At 45.4% G+C, this 17,651-nt stretch overlaps 1 protein-coding gene across 2 annotated transcripts in view; it reads right to left on the bottom strand.

Moving 5' to 3' along the window:
* Window positions 1-299: 299 nt before the first annotated feature.
* LOC135827519 (extended synaptotagmin-2-B-like) overlaps window positions 300-17,651 on the bottom strand; it is a 27,054-nt gene continuing 9,702 nt past the window's right edge. For both annotated transcript variants that reach the window (XM_065340007.1, XM_065340011.1), the window contains 8 exons: window positions 17,445-17,515; window positions 17,162-17,259; window positions 16,101-16,215; window positions 15,667-15,744; window positions 15,033-15,089; window positions 14,033-14,137; window positions 7,883-8,038; window positions 300-838 (listed from right to left, as the gene is read on the bottom strand). In XM_065340007.1, the coding sequence (XP_065196079.1) occupies window positions 806-838; window positions 7,883-8,038; window positions 14,033-14,137; window positions 15,033-15,089; window positions 15,667-15,744; window positions 16,101-16,215; window positions 17,162-17,259; window positions 17,445-17,515 (713 nt within the window). In that variant the 3' untranslated portion in view covers window positions 300-805. The remainder of the gene's footprint in view (window positions 839-7,882; window positions 8,039-14,032; window positions 14,138-15,032; window positions 15,090-15,666; window positions 15,745-16,100; window positions 16,216-17,161; window positions 17,260-17,444; window positions 17,516-17,651) is intronic.

Genomic DNA, 17,651 nt, shown 5'->3' with positions numbered 1-17,651 from the left:
ATCTTTGGACAATGTATAATGTAGGTGATTTAGTCAAAGTAGCTGAATGCAGTTGCCAGCAGAAAGTCATACAGTGCATCGACTTTCTCTTCTCCCAGATCGTTGTCTCTATCTTGGTTTACTGTGTAGCCTATAGCCTAGTGTAGGCGCTGGCGAAACTCACATTGACCACATTTAGATACGTGCACATTCATGATGATTGGACCTGTACTACTCTAGTGGGTAATGGATTATGTAGTTGTACAGTACTTCCAAACCCTGACCGGCCTCACAGGCACAACACACTTCAATAAGATAGGTGAGCTGGGACTGTGCTCACGCATAACCAGTCCATTCATACAATACCATTACCAGTGCAAAGCATGGCCGTGTACCATGTACAGTCGCACGTCATGCACATGATGCAGGTTGATAAAACACAGGGCACTGGCAATCAGCATTGGGATATCCCAGGGATGTGGGAATGGGAGCAAATGCTGAGGAGCACGTGAAGAAGTAGAGACGAAGAGTTCGCAGCGCCGCCATAGAAAATTGTGAAAAGCAAAACATGGAAGGCTACTTGTGCAATGGGTACACAGTATCACGCACACTTCATCGACAACTACTACTTCTACAAGAGTAGTAGCGTTGTTTAAAGCAGTGGGTGTATGTTGTGGAAATGCAGTCAATGTCGTACTAAACTGGCAATGACTCCTTGTCTGTAGGTAGTGGTGTGCTACCTGAACAAGATACTTCAGACAGTACAGAGTACATGACGTAGTGCTGATGCGGAATCATAGTGGCACAGGTCATTTGCCCACAGGCATCATTCAGCTGATGATGTAGCAGCTACAAGAACCTGTGGAGGGTTTTCCGGGATCATGCAACACAAACACACGCGCGCGCACACACACACACACACACACACACACACACACACACACACACACCACACCACACATACACACACATACACACACCACACATACACACACACACACACACACACACACACCACACATACACACACACATACACACACACACCCACCCACACACCACACATACACACACACACACACACACACACACCACACACACACACACACACACACACCACACACACACACACACACACACACACACACCACACATACACACACACACACACACACACACACACACACACCACACATACACACACAAGCAAACATGTACAGTGTCAGTTTTGACTTACAATAAATCAGCACTCAAGTTGTGGCTGGCATACTCTCATGATCCAAGGTCAAGCAACTGGAAGGAACTGCCAGGTTCTGCTTCTCCATACAGCTTGTCATGGTATATTTCTCCTAGTTTCGTAAAACCTGGCCCAACCTCTAGCTCTTTGTTTGTTCTTTGACATTTGCATGCTCACATGTGGCTAGGAAGAACTGCATAGGCAATACAATGCGAGATGTCCTACTGTTTCCACTGTATCCACCACTCTATATGTACGCCGGCTGCAGACACCGGCCCATGTCTAGAGTGCCAATTTGAATGCAAGCACTGTAGGTAGGTGATATTCTCGTAGAGCATATCATCAGCGATCTTGCGTACTGTAGCTGGAGTGTGCTTTGTGTAGTAAAATGTGCATTTAGTCACCAGTGCAATTGGGGATCACCTTAAGGTAACAACAATGTCCATTTTTGAAGTCTATGCTCAGTCAAAATGTCTATGCTCAGTCAAAATGTCTATGCTCAGTCAAAATGTCTATGCTCAGTCAAAATGTCTATGCTCAGTCAAAATGTCTGTGCTCAGTCAAAATGTCTGTGCTCAGTCAAAATGTCTGTGCTCAGTCAAAATGTCTATGCTCAGTCAAAATGTCTGTGCTCAGTCAAAATGTCTGTGCTCAGTCAAAATGTCTATGCTCAGTCAAAATGTCTATGCTCAGTCAAAATGTCTGTGCTCAGTCAAAATGTCTATGCTCAGTCAAAATGTCTGTGCTCAGTCAAAATGTCTGTGCTCAGTCAAAATGTCTGTGCTCAGTCAAAATGTCTATGCTCAGTCAAAATGTCTATGCTCAGTCAAAATGTCTATGCTCGGTCAAAATGTCTATGCTCAGTCAAAATGTCTGTGCTCAGTCAAAATGTCTGTGCTCAGTCAAAATGTCTATGCTCAGTCAAAATGTCTGTGCTCAGTCAAAATGTCTGTGCTCAGTCAAAATGTCTATGCTCAGTCAAAATGTCTATGCTCAGTCAAAATGTCTGTGCTCAGTCAAAATGTCTATGCCCAGTCAAAATGTCTGTGCTCAGTCAAAATGTCTATGCTCAGTCAAAATGTCTATGCTCAGTCAAAATGTCTATGCTCAGTCAAAATGTCTATGCTCAGTTAAAATGTCTATGCTCAGTCAAAATGTCTGTGCTCAGTCAAAATGTCTATGCTCAGTTAAAAAATGTCTATGCTCAGTTAAAATGTCTATGCTCAGTCAAAATGTCTATGCTCAGTCAAAATGTCTATGCTCAGTCAAAATGTCTATGCTCAGTCAAAATGTCTGTGCTCAGTCAAAATGTCTATGCTCAGTTAAAATGTCTATGCTCAGTTAAAATGTCTATGCTCAGTTAAAATGTCTATGCTCAGTCAAAATGTCTATGCTCAGTCAAAATGTCTATGCTCAGTCAAAATGTCTATGCTCAGTCAAAATGTCTGTGCTCAGTCAAAATGTCTATGCTCAGTCAAAATGTCTGTGCTCAGTCAAAATGTCTATGCTCAGTCAAAATGTCTATGCTCAGTCAAAATGTCTATGCTCAGTCAAAATGTCTATGCTCAGTCAAAATGTCTATGCTCAGTCAAAATGTCTATGCTCAGTCAAAATGTCTATGCTCAGTCAAAATGTCTGTGCTCAGTCAAAATGTCTATGCTCAGTCAAAATGTCTATGCTCAGTCAAAATGTCTATGCTCAGTCAAAATGTCTATGCTCAGTCAAAATGTCTATGCTCAGTTAAAATGTCTGTGCTCAGTCAAAATCACGGTCTATGCTCAGTCAAAATGTCTATGCTCAGTCAAAATGTCTATGCTCAGTCAAAATGTCTATGCTCAGTCAAAATGTCTGTGCTCAGTCAAAATGTCTATGCTCAGTCAAAATGTCTATGCTCAGTCAAAATGTCTATGCTCAGTCAAAATGTCTGTGCTCAGTCAAAATGTCTGTGCTCAGTCAAAATGTCTATGCTCAGTCAAAATGTCTGTGCTCAGTCAAAATGTCTGTGCTCAGTCAAAATGTCTATGCTCAGTCAAAATGTCTATGCTCAGTCAAAATGTCTGTGCTCAGTCAAAATGTCTATGCCCAGTCAAAATGTCTGTGCTCAGTCAAAATGTCTATGCTCAGTCAAAATGTCTATGCTCAGTCAAAATGTCTATGCTCAGTCAAAATGTCTATGCTCAGTTAAAATGTCTATGCTCAGTCAAAATGTCTGTGCTCAGTTAAAATGTCTATGCTCAGTTAAAATGTCTATGCTCAGTTAAAATGTCTATGCTCAGTTAAAATGTCTATGCTCAGTCAAAATGTCTATGCTCAGTCAAAATGTCTATGCTCAGTCAAAATGTCTATGCTCAGTCAAAATGTCTGTGCTCAGTCAAAATGTCTATGCTCAGTTAAAATGTCTATGCTCAGTTAAAATGTCTATGCTCAGTTAAAATGTCTATGCTCAGTCAAAATGTCTATGCTCAGTCAAAATGTCTATGCTCAGTCAAAATGTCTATGCTCAGTCAAAATGTCTATGCTCAGTCAAAATGTCTGTGCTCAGTCAAAATGTCTATGCTCAGTCAAAATGTCTGTGCTCAGTCAAAATGTCTATGCTCAGTCAAAATGTCTATGCTCAGTCAAAATGTCTATGCTCAGTCAAAATGTCTATGCTCAGTTAAAATGTCTATGCTCAGTCAAAATGTCTATGCTCAGTCAAAATGTCTATGCTCAGTCAAAATGTCTGTGCTCAGTCAAAATGTCTATGCTCAGTCAAAATGTCTATGCTCAGTCAAAATGTCTATGCTCAGTCAAAATGTCTATGCTCAGTCAAAATGTCTATGCTCAGTCAAAATGTCTATGCTCAGTTAAAATGTCTGTGCTCAGTCAAAATGTCTATGCTCAGTCAAAATGTCTATGCTCAGTCAAAATGTCTATGCTCAGTCAAAATGTCTATGCTCAGTCAAAATGTCTGTGCTCAGTCAAAATGTCTATGCTCAGTCAAAATGTCTATGCTCAGTCAAAATGTCTGTGCTCAGTCAAAATGTCTGTGCTCAGTCAAAATGTCTGTGCTCAGTCAAAATGTCTATGCTCAGTCAAAATGTCTGTGCTCAGTTAAAATGTCTATGCTCAGTGAAAATGTCTATGCTCAGTCAAAATGTCTGTGCTCAGTCAAAATGTCTGTGCTCAGTCAAAATGTCTATGCTCAGTCAAAATGTCTATGCTCAGTCAAAATGTCTATGCTCAGTCAAAATGTCTATGCTCAGTCAAAATGAAACTTCAAAATAAGTACTAGTACATGATTAGCGTTGATTGCAATGCCGGTCTCTGAAATAATGAATACCGTATTTTCTCTGACAAGAGCCCGGGGTTCTTATTTTTCCAATGACAGCTCTACCCGCGCTACTATTAATGATAGCTTGCATGCCGTCCTACCGGTAGGACCACGGGTCCTACCGGTAGGACCCAAGAAATCGCGCTGCAAAAGTGCTTTTGGTTGAGAAATTTCTTGAAACAATTGTTGAGTTGACGTCTTTGTCAGGCAAAGTAATGGCGCAAAATGCAAGACTATGTCCAGTGCATTGCATACGCGCAATTTTATCAATTGTCAAAATGGCCGCACATACTCCTGTCGGAGCGCTAGCAACTCTGTCCAAAGTGAATTTTGACCATGGCACATCAATCGTGGTGAGGTACTAATGTTTTTATTAGTCTGCCAAGGCAGTGGAATGCATAATTCCATACACCGTTTCCATGGTTACCATTTGCTGTTACCAAGGAATTTCGTACTATGCCTTGTGCGATCACGTCTAAAATTTGTGGACTCCTTCATTAGCCCCTGAGCAACAGTTTAGGGTCAAGTTTTAGGTCAATGTTAGAACAGAGGCCATGCAGCATGTCTGTGTATGATGGTCCTACCGGTAGGTCCTACCGGTAGGACCGAGGTCTATGCAAGCTATCATTAAAGACTGGGCTATTATTGGAGACTGGGCTCTTCAGTACGAAGTAGTGGTTGCGACTTCGGCGATGATTTGTAAGAAAGGGTTTGCTCCCCACACCGGAGCTCGCGCTATTCCACCCACTTTACTTGACACTTGACTGACTCACGACTGCCATCCAGAGCACACGAGAAGTCCATCGAACCTTCGACTCGGCAAACCTGCAAGAAAGCACCACTCCCTGCTCAATACACAGTGTTTCGGGGAATTCACCCCTCATCAGTTGAGCTTGAGTAGGCTGAGGAAGATTGTGCCTGAAGAGCACCACTTATATAGTGCTCTCCAGGTACAAACATCACCAGGGATACAAACTTACAGAGACGCTCCGCTTCCAGCGCGATAAACACCTCGTGAACACCAGATAGCAGCGTGAGTCAGTGTCGCTCCTGGACGGTGAGACCAGACGTTGAGGACCCTCGGTCATTCGCAACGCTGTCAAGTGTCAAGTAAAGTCGGCGGAATAGCGCGAGCTCCGGTGTGGGGAGCAAACCCTTTCTTACTGGGCTCTTATTTGTTCAATTGTCAACTATCAAGCCAACTCCAGTCTATGTGTTACGAATTTGTATTACGACTACGATTTACGCATGTCGCTGTATTTGGTTCTTGTCTTGTGCAGTCCAGTGTCTGATGTCATATATGGTCTAGGTGTACGCGCGAGTATGGAGTGATGTGTGACGTTTATGGTATGTGGTGCATGCAAGAGTACGCGTTGTCAGAGAGTGAGGATGTGCTTCCGTCTGTGTGAGAGTGACTGTCAAGTGAATGCTGTACATGCGCAGTGCTAGTTTGGTCTGGGAATGAGAGTCATGTGTGATTCGTCCGTGGTCTGGTTGTCTTGGCCTTGGTCATGTGTTCTGTACGTATTAGTCCCTGATTGGTCGTTTCGATGTGTTCGCCCTTTTCTCTGTTTTATAACTGTTGGTTGTTTATTATTTCTTTGTCTTTTCTCCCCCGTTCTCCCGCCCACCAGTTAGTTATTTATTCCAAGAGATCTTATTCAAGAAACTGTGTCGTCCTCTTGCCCGCGTGGATGAGTCGGAGAGTGGTTGTATGCAGGCATAAACTGACCATAATATCAAGATTGATTTTTCAACCCTAAACTCAGGAATATTGTCAAAACAGATGTTTCACAATAGCATTGGCGCCAGGAAGGAAGCAGTAGACCGAAAACCTCCTTACAAATATGTTCTTGGCATGTTGTACTGCTGTTTTATATGCAGTCAATATACGTGTTGCATACTCCAATTGTGACCCGCGCTACTATTAGAGACTGTGCTCTTATTATTTCAAACCACCCTTCAGGGCCTGCTCTTGACATTCAACACAGCCCGGTCAGAGTGTACCTGGCGCATGCAGGCCAGCCGGGTCAAGCCGGGTCAGATCATCCGGCAGAAAAACAACCAAAAAGCCTGCTCAAAACGCAGGAAAACAGAAAGGCGAATTTATTACCGGAAATCGGAAATTTTAGAGAACAAGGCGAACTATCAAAGTCCGCAAACGTAGAAGGTAAACGACATTACGTGAAGAATGCAAAGCAGTTCCATTGGATTCTGATTTAACAATTTGAAAAAAGGAATTCTGTTTTCTAATTAGTGCTAGTAGCAGGACGAACATGTTCACATAATAGAGCACTGGGGGATGCCTGCAGCACCTTGTGGAGTGGCTGCTTCCTGCCACTGCATCACCTACATGGCCAAGCCGACTGGCATCTGCTGCACCATCTGCTGAAAGGCTTCAGCAGACTGGAAAACTGTTGGAGTTGCAATTGCTGCTGCTGCTGCTGATTCGAAGCAGTGAGTTCTTACCTTTCAACCACGCATCGCGATCAAATCCACCGCCGCTCGTCTTCCTTTGGAAATGTGTCTTGCACAAAGCGCATGACATGGATAGACTGGCATGGTCGCAGTCCAGCCAGGGTCGACCTTTCTTCCACGAGTCTTGGAAAGCGTGAGTTCTTTTTCTCTTCGCTGCGGGCTCCATCGTCCAAATCACCAGTCGGCTGAAAATTTGCAACTGTGTCAAAAGCTATAGCCAGAGTTACGCTTTTGACTACCTGCCCCATCGACTTTGAATGTCCTGACTTCCTGCTCGCTGCTGCAGCTGGCCAGATCGCGCTCGAACCAGTTGACCCTAGCCGAGTTTCTGTCGCTTGTAGACTGTAGTGTGTAGGGTTGCGCTAGATTTGCAACAGATGGGGTCCCCGAGTCGTAAAATACCGGTATTTTAGGAATCCGAAATAGAGGTTGCGACTTCGGCGATGATTTTGTTTAGGAACGGGTTTGCTCCCACGCTGGAGCTCGCGCTATTCCGCCGACGACTTGACACTTGACTGACTCACGACTGCCATCCAGAGAACACGAGAAGTCCATCGAACCTTCGACTCGGCAAACCTGGGAATCCATTGTCAGTTTGAGACATTTTTCAGCCGGGTCAGACTGGACCCGGTGTTATCTGTTCAGCCAGGTCGTGCAGTTCCCCAGCCGGGCGCATGACCCGGCTCTCCAGCAGACCCTGCCCTTACCCCGGGTCATTATTGGAGACTGGGCTATTATTGGAAACCTGGGCTTTTATTAGAGAAAATACGGTATTCAGTGACTAGAATGGTTTACATATGCCGTGTCAGTGAAGAAGAGCATCATTTTACATTGCATACACAGCCAGCAACTAGAAAGGACACTGTCAATCCTTACCTTCAAGGAGACTGAGAATGCGGCGGTGACGGTATCTGAAAGCTTGACAGTGAGGTCCACGGTGTCAATGCGACTGCCGGGTGTGACTTTAAACTCTACCATCCCCTCGGACAAGCCAACTTCCTGCGCTGGATCACTGGCATTTTGCTCCGAGATCTGTGGAAGGAATGGTATACCAAGCAACACCTTGGATACATAACTGTTACTACTTGTAAAATTATGAACATGCTGATCGTTGATTTTATCAGGAACGCATTGCCATGTGAAAGCCCGCTTTACCTTCAGTAGGGCATCATAAGTGTGATCACACAGGAGGGCATCATAAGTGTGATCACACAGGAGGGCATCATATGTACTGAAGTACCAGCACGCAGATATCAACTACAAGGTTGTTGTTCACCCGAATATACATGTATAACACGGTTAATGCACTCGCACACTTGTACATACGTACGTGCGTACACCCCCTCCCCCCCCCCCCCCCCCCACACACACATCTTGTACACACACACACATACACCCACCCACGGCGTTCTGGTCTAGTTGACTGTCGATGGGTGTAATGGTGATGTATTCACCGTAACAACCATAGTACTGCAATCAGCTAAAGTGCAATGAAAAAACAACGTTGTTACGATGGTGGGGCCCCGTGTATCGGGCTACACATGTACAATGATTGTGATGAACTGCAAATTGCTGTTGCGGCATAGACCCATCACAATACTGAACACCAAAAAATGCATTCAACAGTGCCAGAGATTAGGCTATCAAACTCATTATTTAAAGCATAGGAAAAGTGTCACAGAGGTTCCAGTATTCGACGGTTTCAGTCAACAGCTAACTCAGTGCAGTGCTCTAGAGACCAAAAGCGTTGCAATGCATGCAGGTTTCAAATCATTGGTATAAGTTAGAACATCTATCCTGTAATCTGTCTTGTACAGTCAGTCGACTTTGGGCATGTGCGCTCATCCAGCACAGGCATATGGATGGTTGAAGTACTGGGTTGATACCTTACCCAGCCACATAACCATAATGGTGACCACCAGCCCACCTACTTATTGTGTATTGCGTCACTTCTTTGTCATCTCCTGTAGCTATGGCAGAGGCCAGCTTGGCTCCTCTGTGAAAGGTAGCGGTCGATTTCCCTTATCAAGGAGCTGGAGAGATCAGAAGGCATGGTGAGATCCCGCAAGTGAGACTTATAGAGGCCGGCAACAAAGCCCTGTTCTTGCTCGGCAGTCGAGGGCTGGAACGTGTTAGCCTGCACGTTCAGGTGTTGCAATTCAGGACACTGACTCGTGTTAGCCTGCACGTTCAGGTGTTGCAATTCAGGACACTGACTCAGTACGCGGCCAAGGTCTGGTAGAGAGGCAGCAGTCAAGCCGATCTGCGCGATGCTCAAATAGGACAGGCGCTTGCAGAAGCACAGCACAGCTGAGAGCACTTTGAAGCTAGCATCACGAATGTCCAGGCCATCCAGCCGAAGAGTGCGAATGTGCCGAGACACGACGTTTAGAAGCCTAGCAATCATGTGGAAATTCTTCACTTTGTTGAACGAGAAGTCCAACTTAGTGATGACCTGGCATCGCGAGAGGGCACCGGCTAGGACGAGCAAGCGCACGTCATTCAGACAATTTGAAATCCCCAGTTGTCTCACACGATCCGAATGTGCCTTGAGGACAAAGCCGAGAGCGGAGCAGTGAGGTATTGATAGGAGGTTACCGTCACAGGGCGCTATTTCCAGTCCACCCTCCAGGATGCTCTGGACTGCCGGGAAGGAGTGACCCGTGCCGGTGTCGAGGTACAGTACGTGCTCACGATAGGACATAAACACGTTCAGGGTGCTGTCAGTGTGGATAGTGAATGCAGGGTGAGCTTGAAATGCTGCAACATCCGGGTGTGTGCGCTCCAGACCTTCCAGGCGCAATATATGGTGGCAAATGTTAGGCAGGTTTGAGTGTACCTTCTTCAGGCTTTCTAGAAGCAGTAGCGCATTTGGCAGCATTTCCTGGTGTTTCCAGACCATGAGCAGAGTTTCCAGGTACAGTTCAGCGGAGGGGGCAGCATGCCCCTCTGGTAGCGCATCAAGAACACTTTCATGTCCACGGAACTCGCCATCATGCCCAACCATTAGAACGTCGGCGAGGCGCTGCATCTCCTTCAGAGAGAGGACTTGTAACAACTGGCGATGCAAATCCTTGAAATTCTTCTCATTACAAAACACACCACTGGCAGAGAACAGTTTGTGAGCACAGCGCAGCGCAGACGTGTGCAGTGGTGTTTGTACAGAGTGCTGTGCTCTATGCAGCAAGTCACCAAGCAGTGGGTAGGCCTGTTCCCTTGGGAGTATTGCGCTTAGGAACCTCCAGAAGAGGGTGAGATGTCCCGGTCTGGGGCCCAGATTGGCGAGCAGGTTGCCACGGTGCAGCAGGTTCCTGGTCATGCACTCTGCTGCGAACCAACTGGCCAGGTACTCTTGGAGAGCGATGTGCGAGAACTGATAATGGTAGTAGCTATCAGCCATGCTGCAATAGGTACGATGGAGAAGGCCAAAGTCCCGTGCCTGACTGCTTAGATTGCAGCCGAGCAGATCCGAGTCACTGAAAACCCGTTTCTTCTTGACCACCATCAGGAAAGCAAAGCGGCTCAGCTCACACACGGCTTGAATCAAGTATGGTGGGAGATCGCGGAAAGATTTGACTCTGTAGTGGAGACGTGCGCTTGCTGCGTTCCTCACTATCCAATACATGACCCTTGTGATGCAGGCAGGGAGCCTGTTTTCCTCCTCCATCATACTGCAGAGCACTGATGCAAAGAACGGTATTGACATGAGAGCAAGGATGCTGATGTTTGCTTCTGGTTCTTTCTTAATAGAAATGCATGCATCACGCCCAGCTGCTTCCTCTAAGTGCTCGTACACACCTTCCGCAGTCAGGCCAAGCAAGTGTACGTGCTGCTGATATTCACCGCTTGACGACAGCCGGACTGCATTGTCACATGGGCGTGAAAATACCAAAACATGATGACCACACGCCATTGGTGAGAACAGAATATTTCTCACGTACTCATCGCAAGACTGGACCACGCACACATCAAGATCATCAAACACCAAGCAAAGACCAGATGGCTTGCGCTGGAAATAAGTTGACAACGACTGCACAACACCTTCCTCAGCCTTGGATCCCAGTGCGGCTGTGAGCAGGTCATTTAAGCAGGTTGCCCTGCACACATTGGGATCGCACAGCTGCAGGCTTAGGATGAGCTCAAGTTTCTCCGCCAGTATCTTCCCCGTGCTCCACTGATGAAGCAATACATCAGCAGTTGTACTCTTTCCGCAGCCAGCTGAACCAAGCAACAAGCAAGTTTTGACATCAGCGTCAGCACACACTGCTCCATTCTCTTGAAGTCGACAGGAAAGCAACTCGGCCATCTTCACCATGCGCTGTTCTTCACTGCTTGCAGCTAAACATGATCTCATAAAGACTTCTTCCTGCAGCTCCTGGTCACCACTAAACGAGAAATACGATTGCTTTGCAAACATTGCTGCCGGCTTTGCACTGTCAAGGTGAGCTAGGTTGGGTGAAACTTTGTCAAATGCGACCAGTCTCTGACCAATGGGTCTTGGATATTTTTCCTGAGCGTTTCGGCCCTCCAAAATACTGCAGAGGATATTTTTGACAGATTGAAGGCAGGCAGCAACGTCCACGAGGGAACGCTTAGCTGGAGGGCCTCCCTCCTCGACTTCTTCATGGCTAGCCATGATCACGTTTGCTCTTGCACAGCCAGTTTCTTCAGTGCCATTGAACAATGGATCTGTGCTTCAAGTCATCCCAGACAGTTCATGTGGATGTTTACGGAAAGCAGTGCGTTCCAAGTACACTCCACACTCCATGATCATAGACGTAGTTGTACCCTTAAGCCATTGATTGTCATGGCTCCACAGATTGAGATGACTACTCACCCGTGCGCACTACGCAAGTGTTACCCGTGCAGGAAAAGGCACGCAGTCGAGCTCGCACTGATATTCTTCTCTGGCTCTGGCTTCCTGAAATCAGGCTGTGCGAGTGCAGGCCCGCGGTCACTAAGCGTGTCACCGGTGCTGACAAAAAGTGGTCAGAATCTGTACAAGCATGAATGATTCGAAACACAGTCTGTCATGCTGCCTTACAATGAATGCGTGCAGATAACACCGAGATGGGAGCAAGGAACTGAGCAGCATGTCAAATTCACTAAGACACAGATCACTGTGTATGACCTTGTGTGGGACCATGAAATCTGTCGTGCAAGACATAGAGTCAGAGAGCAGATCCAACGTTGATCATCATGATACCATGGTACTAATACTTCAGTAGTATACGACGTACTTCAAGTACATGGCAATAACTATAGTACAAGGTGCAATGTGTAAAACAACACGTAAAAACAAGAACCATTCTTCAGCACGGTCTAGTTTTGACATTTCAGTGCAATCGCAGAAAATAGAACATTGCTGCAGATAACAGTGTATCATCATTCGTGTCTGATCCAACCAGGGTAACACGAGTGAATGTGAATATGCCTGCGACTGGGAATACAGAGAGTTGGTCTGCCCAGTCATTGTTCAGTTCGAATGCACATCAATATTACCAAATCTTAGTTTTATGTTTGTATCTCTGGTGATCTTTGGGCCTGGAGAGCACTATAAAAAATGGTGCTCTACAGGTAAAATCCTCCCTGGCCTACTCAAGCTCTGCTAATGATGAATGAGTTACCGGAAATGCTGCATATTGAGCAGGGAGTGGTGCCTACTTGCAAGTTTGCTGAGTTGAACGTTTGATGGGTGTCCCGGTTGCTCTGGACGGCCGGTGCGAGTCAGTCAAGTGGCAAGGTGAGTTGGCAGGAATGGTGTGACCTGCCACGTAGGGTGCAACCTACAACTCCTCAAGTTTGGCTTTTTCAATTCTAAGTCAGGGCATGGTAAGTGTCACCAGATTTCATTGAGATATGCCAATCCTTGATATGCCAATCCTTGATATGCCAATCCTTGATATGCCAATCCTTGATATGCCAATCCTTGATATGCCAATCCTTGATATGCCAATCCTTGATATGCCAATCCTTGATATGCCAATCCTTGATATGCCAATCCTTGACTCGAAGGGCATTACAATGTGGCACATTAATTAATCTACTACTTTTGCTACCAATTTGTATATTACTCATTTTCAGAACGGAGAAGTTCAAGTTTTAGGTGCAAGCTTGCCAGTAATAGAAAGTTGGTTAGCAGCCCAATTTTGCAACTAGTGGAGCGGTATTTGCAGCAGGAGAGCACAAGTTTGAGTGCAAAGCAACTCACCACCAACAAACTTCAACTTTGATTTACAACAAAATCTGTTCTTCCATTTTACACACATATTTTGCTTGCTTGAAGGCCCGGGATACTTCCTACATTGTGCATGTATATGGCAAGGCGGTTACGTCCTCTGAATATTCATACTCCTATACACATATCAGATCAAGTAGGACAAACTAACTCAGCCAAGCGTAAACCCTGATCGACTACAATGGCATCCACACAAAATGCAATGGTGTGAAGCAGTGACGTAACAAAGGTCATTGATATTGACTGTTCAGCTTCTGCCGGTGACTTGACCCAAAGCCAAATAAAGGCAACACAGGCTTTATTAAAATAATGTGCTTGTGCTGCCATAGCCGATATCACATACCGTAATACTGTCTGTATACAATACATGCGAGTAGCACCGTCTTTTCCGGAGTACTGTAAGACCAGATATTTTGACGTCAATTAAAGTTAACGATCTCTGGGTTTTTGTGGGTTAACGAGGTGAAATTATAACCAATTCTGTCTCAAAGCCGACAAATGACTGTACATATCGTTTTCCACACGACTTTAATGTTAACGATTCTTTCAAATTCGTTAACGTGTTAGAATTAAAAATTGTTAAATGTTCGTTTTAACATTGCTGGTCTTACAGTATATAAGCTGCACGCAGGTTTTTTGTCACGAAACACAAACATCTTCCCTGTTTATCACCGCCAATTTGACCATTGGAGTATAAACCGCGCCAACTGTTTTGGGTGAATGGCTGGTGTTTAAACTGAGTGCAGTCTATACAGTCTGGAAAATACGGTACATCACACCGTCCATACCTGCACTGCATAGTCCACTGATGGACTGTCCACTGCCATGGTGAACACCCCACTTCCTGACAAGGTCAAGGGGCTCGCCGTGTCACCCTTGACCTCGTTTGCGACCTGTGAACAGAGCACGCATAGAGCAATCACTGTCACTGTGAATCCCGGTGCACTTTCCACTAGCGCCTAGGGAGCCTCTTGCACAACAGAGAAATCTTTGAACTATCAACCCATACAGACCACATCTACCGCTGACTATACTCAGTGTTGATCATTGGATGATATACATTCAGGACAGGTCACAGGCAACACTGGTGTGCTGAAGGCCCGGGGTCTGCAATGTTCTTTCAACAAGCTCGTCTGAGACAGTCGAGTCGCTGGTCATGTGCAAACAGGCGTGTAGCAGCCGGTCCGGCCGGTCAGGCTTTGGCCGGATCACTTTTTTGAACACAATGCCAAAAGTGCCCAGAATGCAGGATTTTGCAGCCTAATTTCAAAATGTTCCTGGGCAAGACCCCCCCCCCCCCCCCCCCAGATCACCTCCAACGGCGGTGCTATGCGCCTGTCAAAACGCTCCCTTTGGGTGTAATGTCTGGTAATTACAATACTAGACGTATACATGTCAAGCCAGAAGCTCAGTGCAAACATTTTCAATGGAATTGTCAACCTACGTGTCCTTTGTGCTTGGTATGGCTTTGCCTACAACATTGAAATCATAAGTTGTTTACTTCCACCCTGGAGCTCGCGCTTTTCCCGCCCACCTGACTTGATACATAGTGTTTCGGGGAATTCACCCATATCACTGAGTTGAGCTTGAGCAGGCTCAGGAAGACTGTACCTGAAGAGCACCACTTCTATAGTGCTCTCCAGACCAAACCATCACCAAAACAACTTCCTTATACAACTATCGCCGAGGTTGCTACCACTATTTCATTGAAATCATCTTTTTTTTTATTATTGTTGACTAGCCAAGACAACACCAGAGTGTAAAGCATTAATAGAGCTAGCAACACACCTTTAGTTGCCACTCCTTGTCTCCCAAAGCAAGACGGCCGGAGAAAGTTGTTGATCCCTGGCAACGTGAAACAAGAAGAGCATGATCAGGAACTGCTCGTGAGATATATTTACTCTCATACGCGGCTGGCACAGGCGGCACAAAGACAACTCTAAATCACCCTTTGTCAACATGAAATTTGACAATGTATGTATGCCGTTGGCGTCAGGCAACTTCAAGAATAACAAATGTTAGCAATACACAATGCATGTAGTTGCACAGAACAGAATCTTTACGGTGCCTGCTTCGCATCTTTCATCGTGTCACATATTTCAGAAATAGCTCAAGTTGTTGTGCACCATGTACCTCAATTGAAACTTCATGGATCCACATGGCAAGACATCTTGTTAAAAAAGCATGGTGCTTCTTCCGTCTCCTGATCTCACGGAATGTGAGTGTTTTTCACATTTCAGCATTTACTTTACTGTACAAATATTCCACCAAGCTCTCAGAAAGTAGCTAGAAGAGAAAGGATATTCAGGTATTCTGGACATGGCCAAGGGCATCCAGAACACTCAGAACATTGGGTCAAGAACATGAAACACACAATACAGGGTGAATTTAGAGTGCAACGTTTTATAAATTAAAAACTTACACTGAGCTGAATGCCCTCAATTCGACCAAGACGAGCAACAACCAGGTACGATTCGGTTGTAGAAACGGTCTGCGGAACCTGTAGAGGTAGCAATGTACAATAGAGATTTGACTTGCACAGCGGACAAGAGAACAGCTGTGAGCGTAGTTACAGCCACAGAACAAATCAATGGGAATTTCCCGCCAGGATTCGTTCTGGCAAAGATGATAATTATCACACAATACACGTGTACCTTACCGTGGGCAGTGCATATATCACAAAACACCCTATCTGTTTAAAACTGTCTGCGAAGTGAAAGATTTAATTTACAACTTGTTTGAACAAAGCACACTTATGTGTGCTGGAATGGACGTTTGGCGTACCAGTGAGTGGAGATCAAAGCATACCAGTGAGTGGAGATCAAAGCATACCAGTGAGTGGAGATCAAAGCGTACCAGTGAGTGGAGATCAAAGCGGCTCAGCTCCAGCGACAGCTCGGTGGACTTGGACTCGTCCAAAGTCACTGTCAGACTATCTTGCGGCTTGACACGTGACAAGTTGATTTCCGTGCTGGGGAGACAATTTGCAACAAGGGGCATGGGTAGAGCGCAGTATTGACTAAGGTCATTTCTAGTCATGTAATGGACCGAGATTTCCATGAACGCCTATACGCTCCAATGTCAGTGATACGAAAAATGAATACTCTTCTATTGTCCATGTAGCCAAAATGCATTGAAAAAAGGTGTTGTCTTCCAAAGCCGTCGTCCTCATTCTCCAAAATGCCAGTACTCTCCTTGTCATTGCCAAGGTATGGCTGCTGTAAGTTGAACTGATATCACAGCAACTTTAAAATGTATCCGATTATCTATATATGTAAGTACTCTCTCTCATCTTGTTTCAATTACAGTTTGCCAGGTGTAGTGATTTCTCAAACCCTTCAAGTTTCGTATTTTTATATTTCTGGAGAACTATTAGATCAAATACACTTGTACATTCGAGTAAATAAACAGTCGTTACATTCCTAATGATTTCATTTCATTTGAAAGTTTCTCTGGGAAAGTGAGTAGAGGATTGTTCTGGGCATGTGAAGAATGGCAAGTTGGAATACAGTCTACACATATATACTGTGTGACCTTTAGGCACTCCATCTCGAAACAAGTGCGCACTGCATTACATGGCTGACAGTTGCACCAGGGAAAATTCAACCCAAAGTGCAAGGCTGGCGCCCTGAACCAGTTCCCGTTACATCACTGCATTCTACATGATTGTGTTCTGCCAGCAGAAGTTGTACCACTTCCAGGGCAGGCGCCAAGCGCCATGTAAGTCCGGGGCACCAAGTGTGCACTCTGGGTGGCATTATCACGTAGCACAACTGTACATGCAGTCCATTACGTGAGCGTGCACTGCACTGTATGACAACATGCATGTTTATACAGTAAGCACTATACTGTATGACTGACATGCATGTCTACACAAGTAGGTACACACACACACACACACACACACACACACTAACCTTCCAATCTTCTCATACACTGCATTCGAGCCAGCGACCTTGTCCTCATCAAGAACGGAGATGGTCATGATCGTGTCCTCGTGTTCATTTAAGATGGCCTAGGATGGCAACATGCAAGATATCCAACAGCGCCGTTGCAGTAACAGAAGTCTAATCAAATTATCTTCCAAAGTTTTTGAAAAGAGCAAACTTATTTCCTTTTGACCTGAGCTGACTTGAAACAGGCAACTGCTCATAAATTGGGAAATAAGACAATAATAATAATACAATTACATGTACATACCTTGAAAGTAGTATTCAATGTCACATTTTTGACATCTTCATATGCACTGGTTTGAAAGACAAGGCCGGCCACTAAAAACACACACACACACACATGCGCACCCGCCGCATCCGCACCCGCACGCACACAAACACACGCACGTGCATAGAGATACGAAACGTGCACACACACCCCGCGGTCCACATACATGTACATACATGTACACAC

The sequence above is a fragment of the Sycon ciliatum genome, chromosome 1 (assembly GCF_964019385.1).
Source record: "Sycon ciliatum chromosome 1, ocSycCili1.1, whole genome shotgun sequence".
Classification (NCBI taxonomy): domain Eukaryota; kingdom Metazoa; phylum Porifera; class Calcarea; order Leucosolenida; family Sycettidae; genus Sycon; species Sycon ciliatum.
The sequence above is the reverse complement of the archived record's forward strand: the minus strand, read 5'-3'. Positions and strand labels throughout refer to the sequence as shown.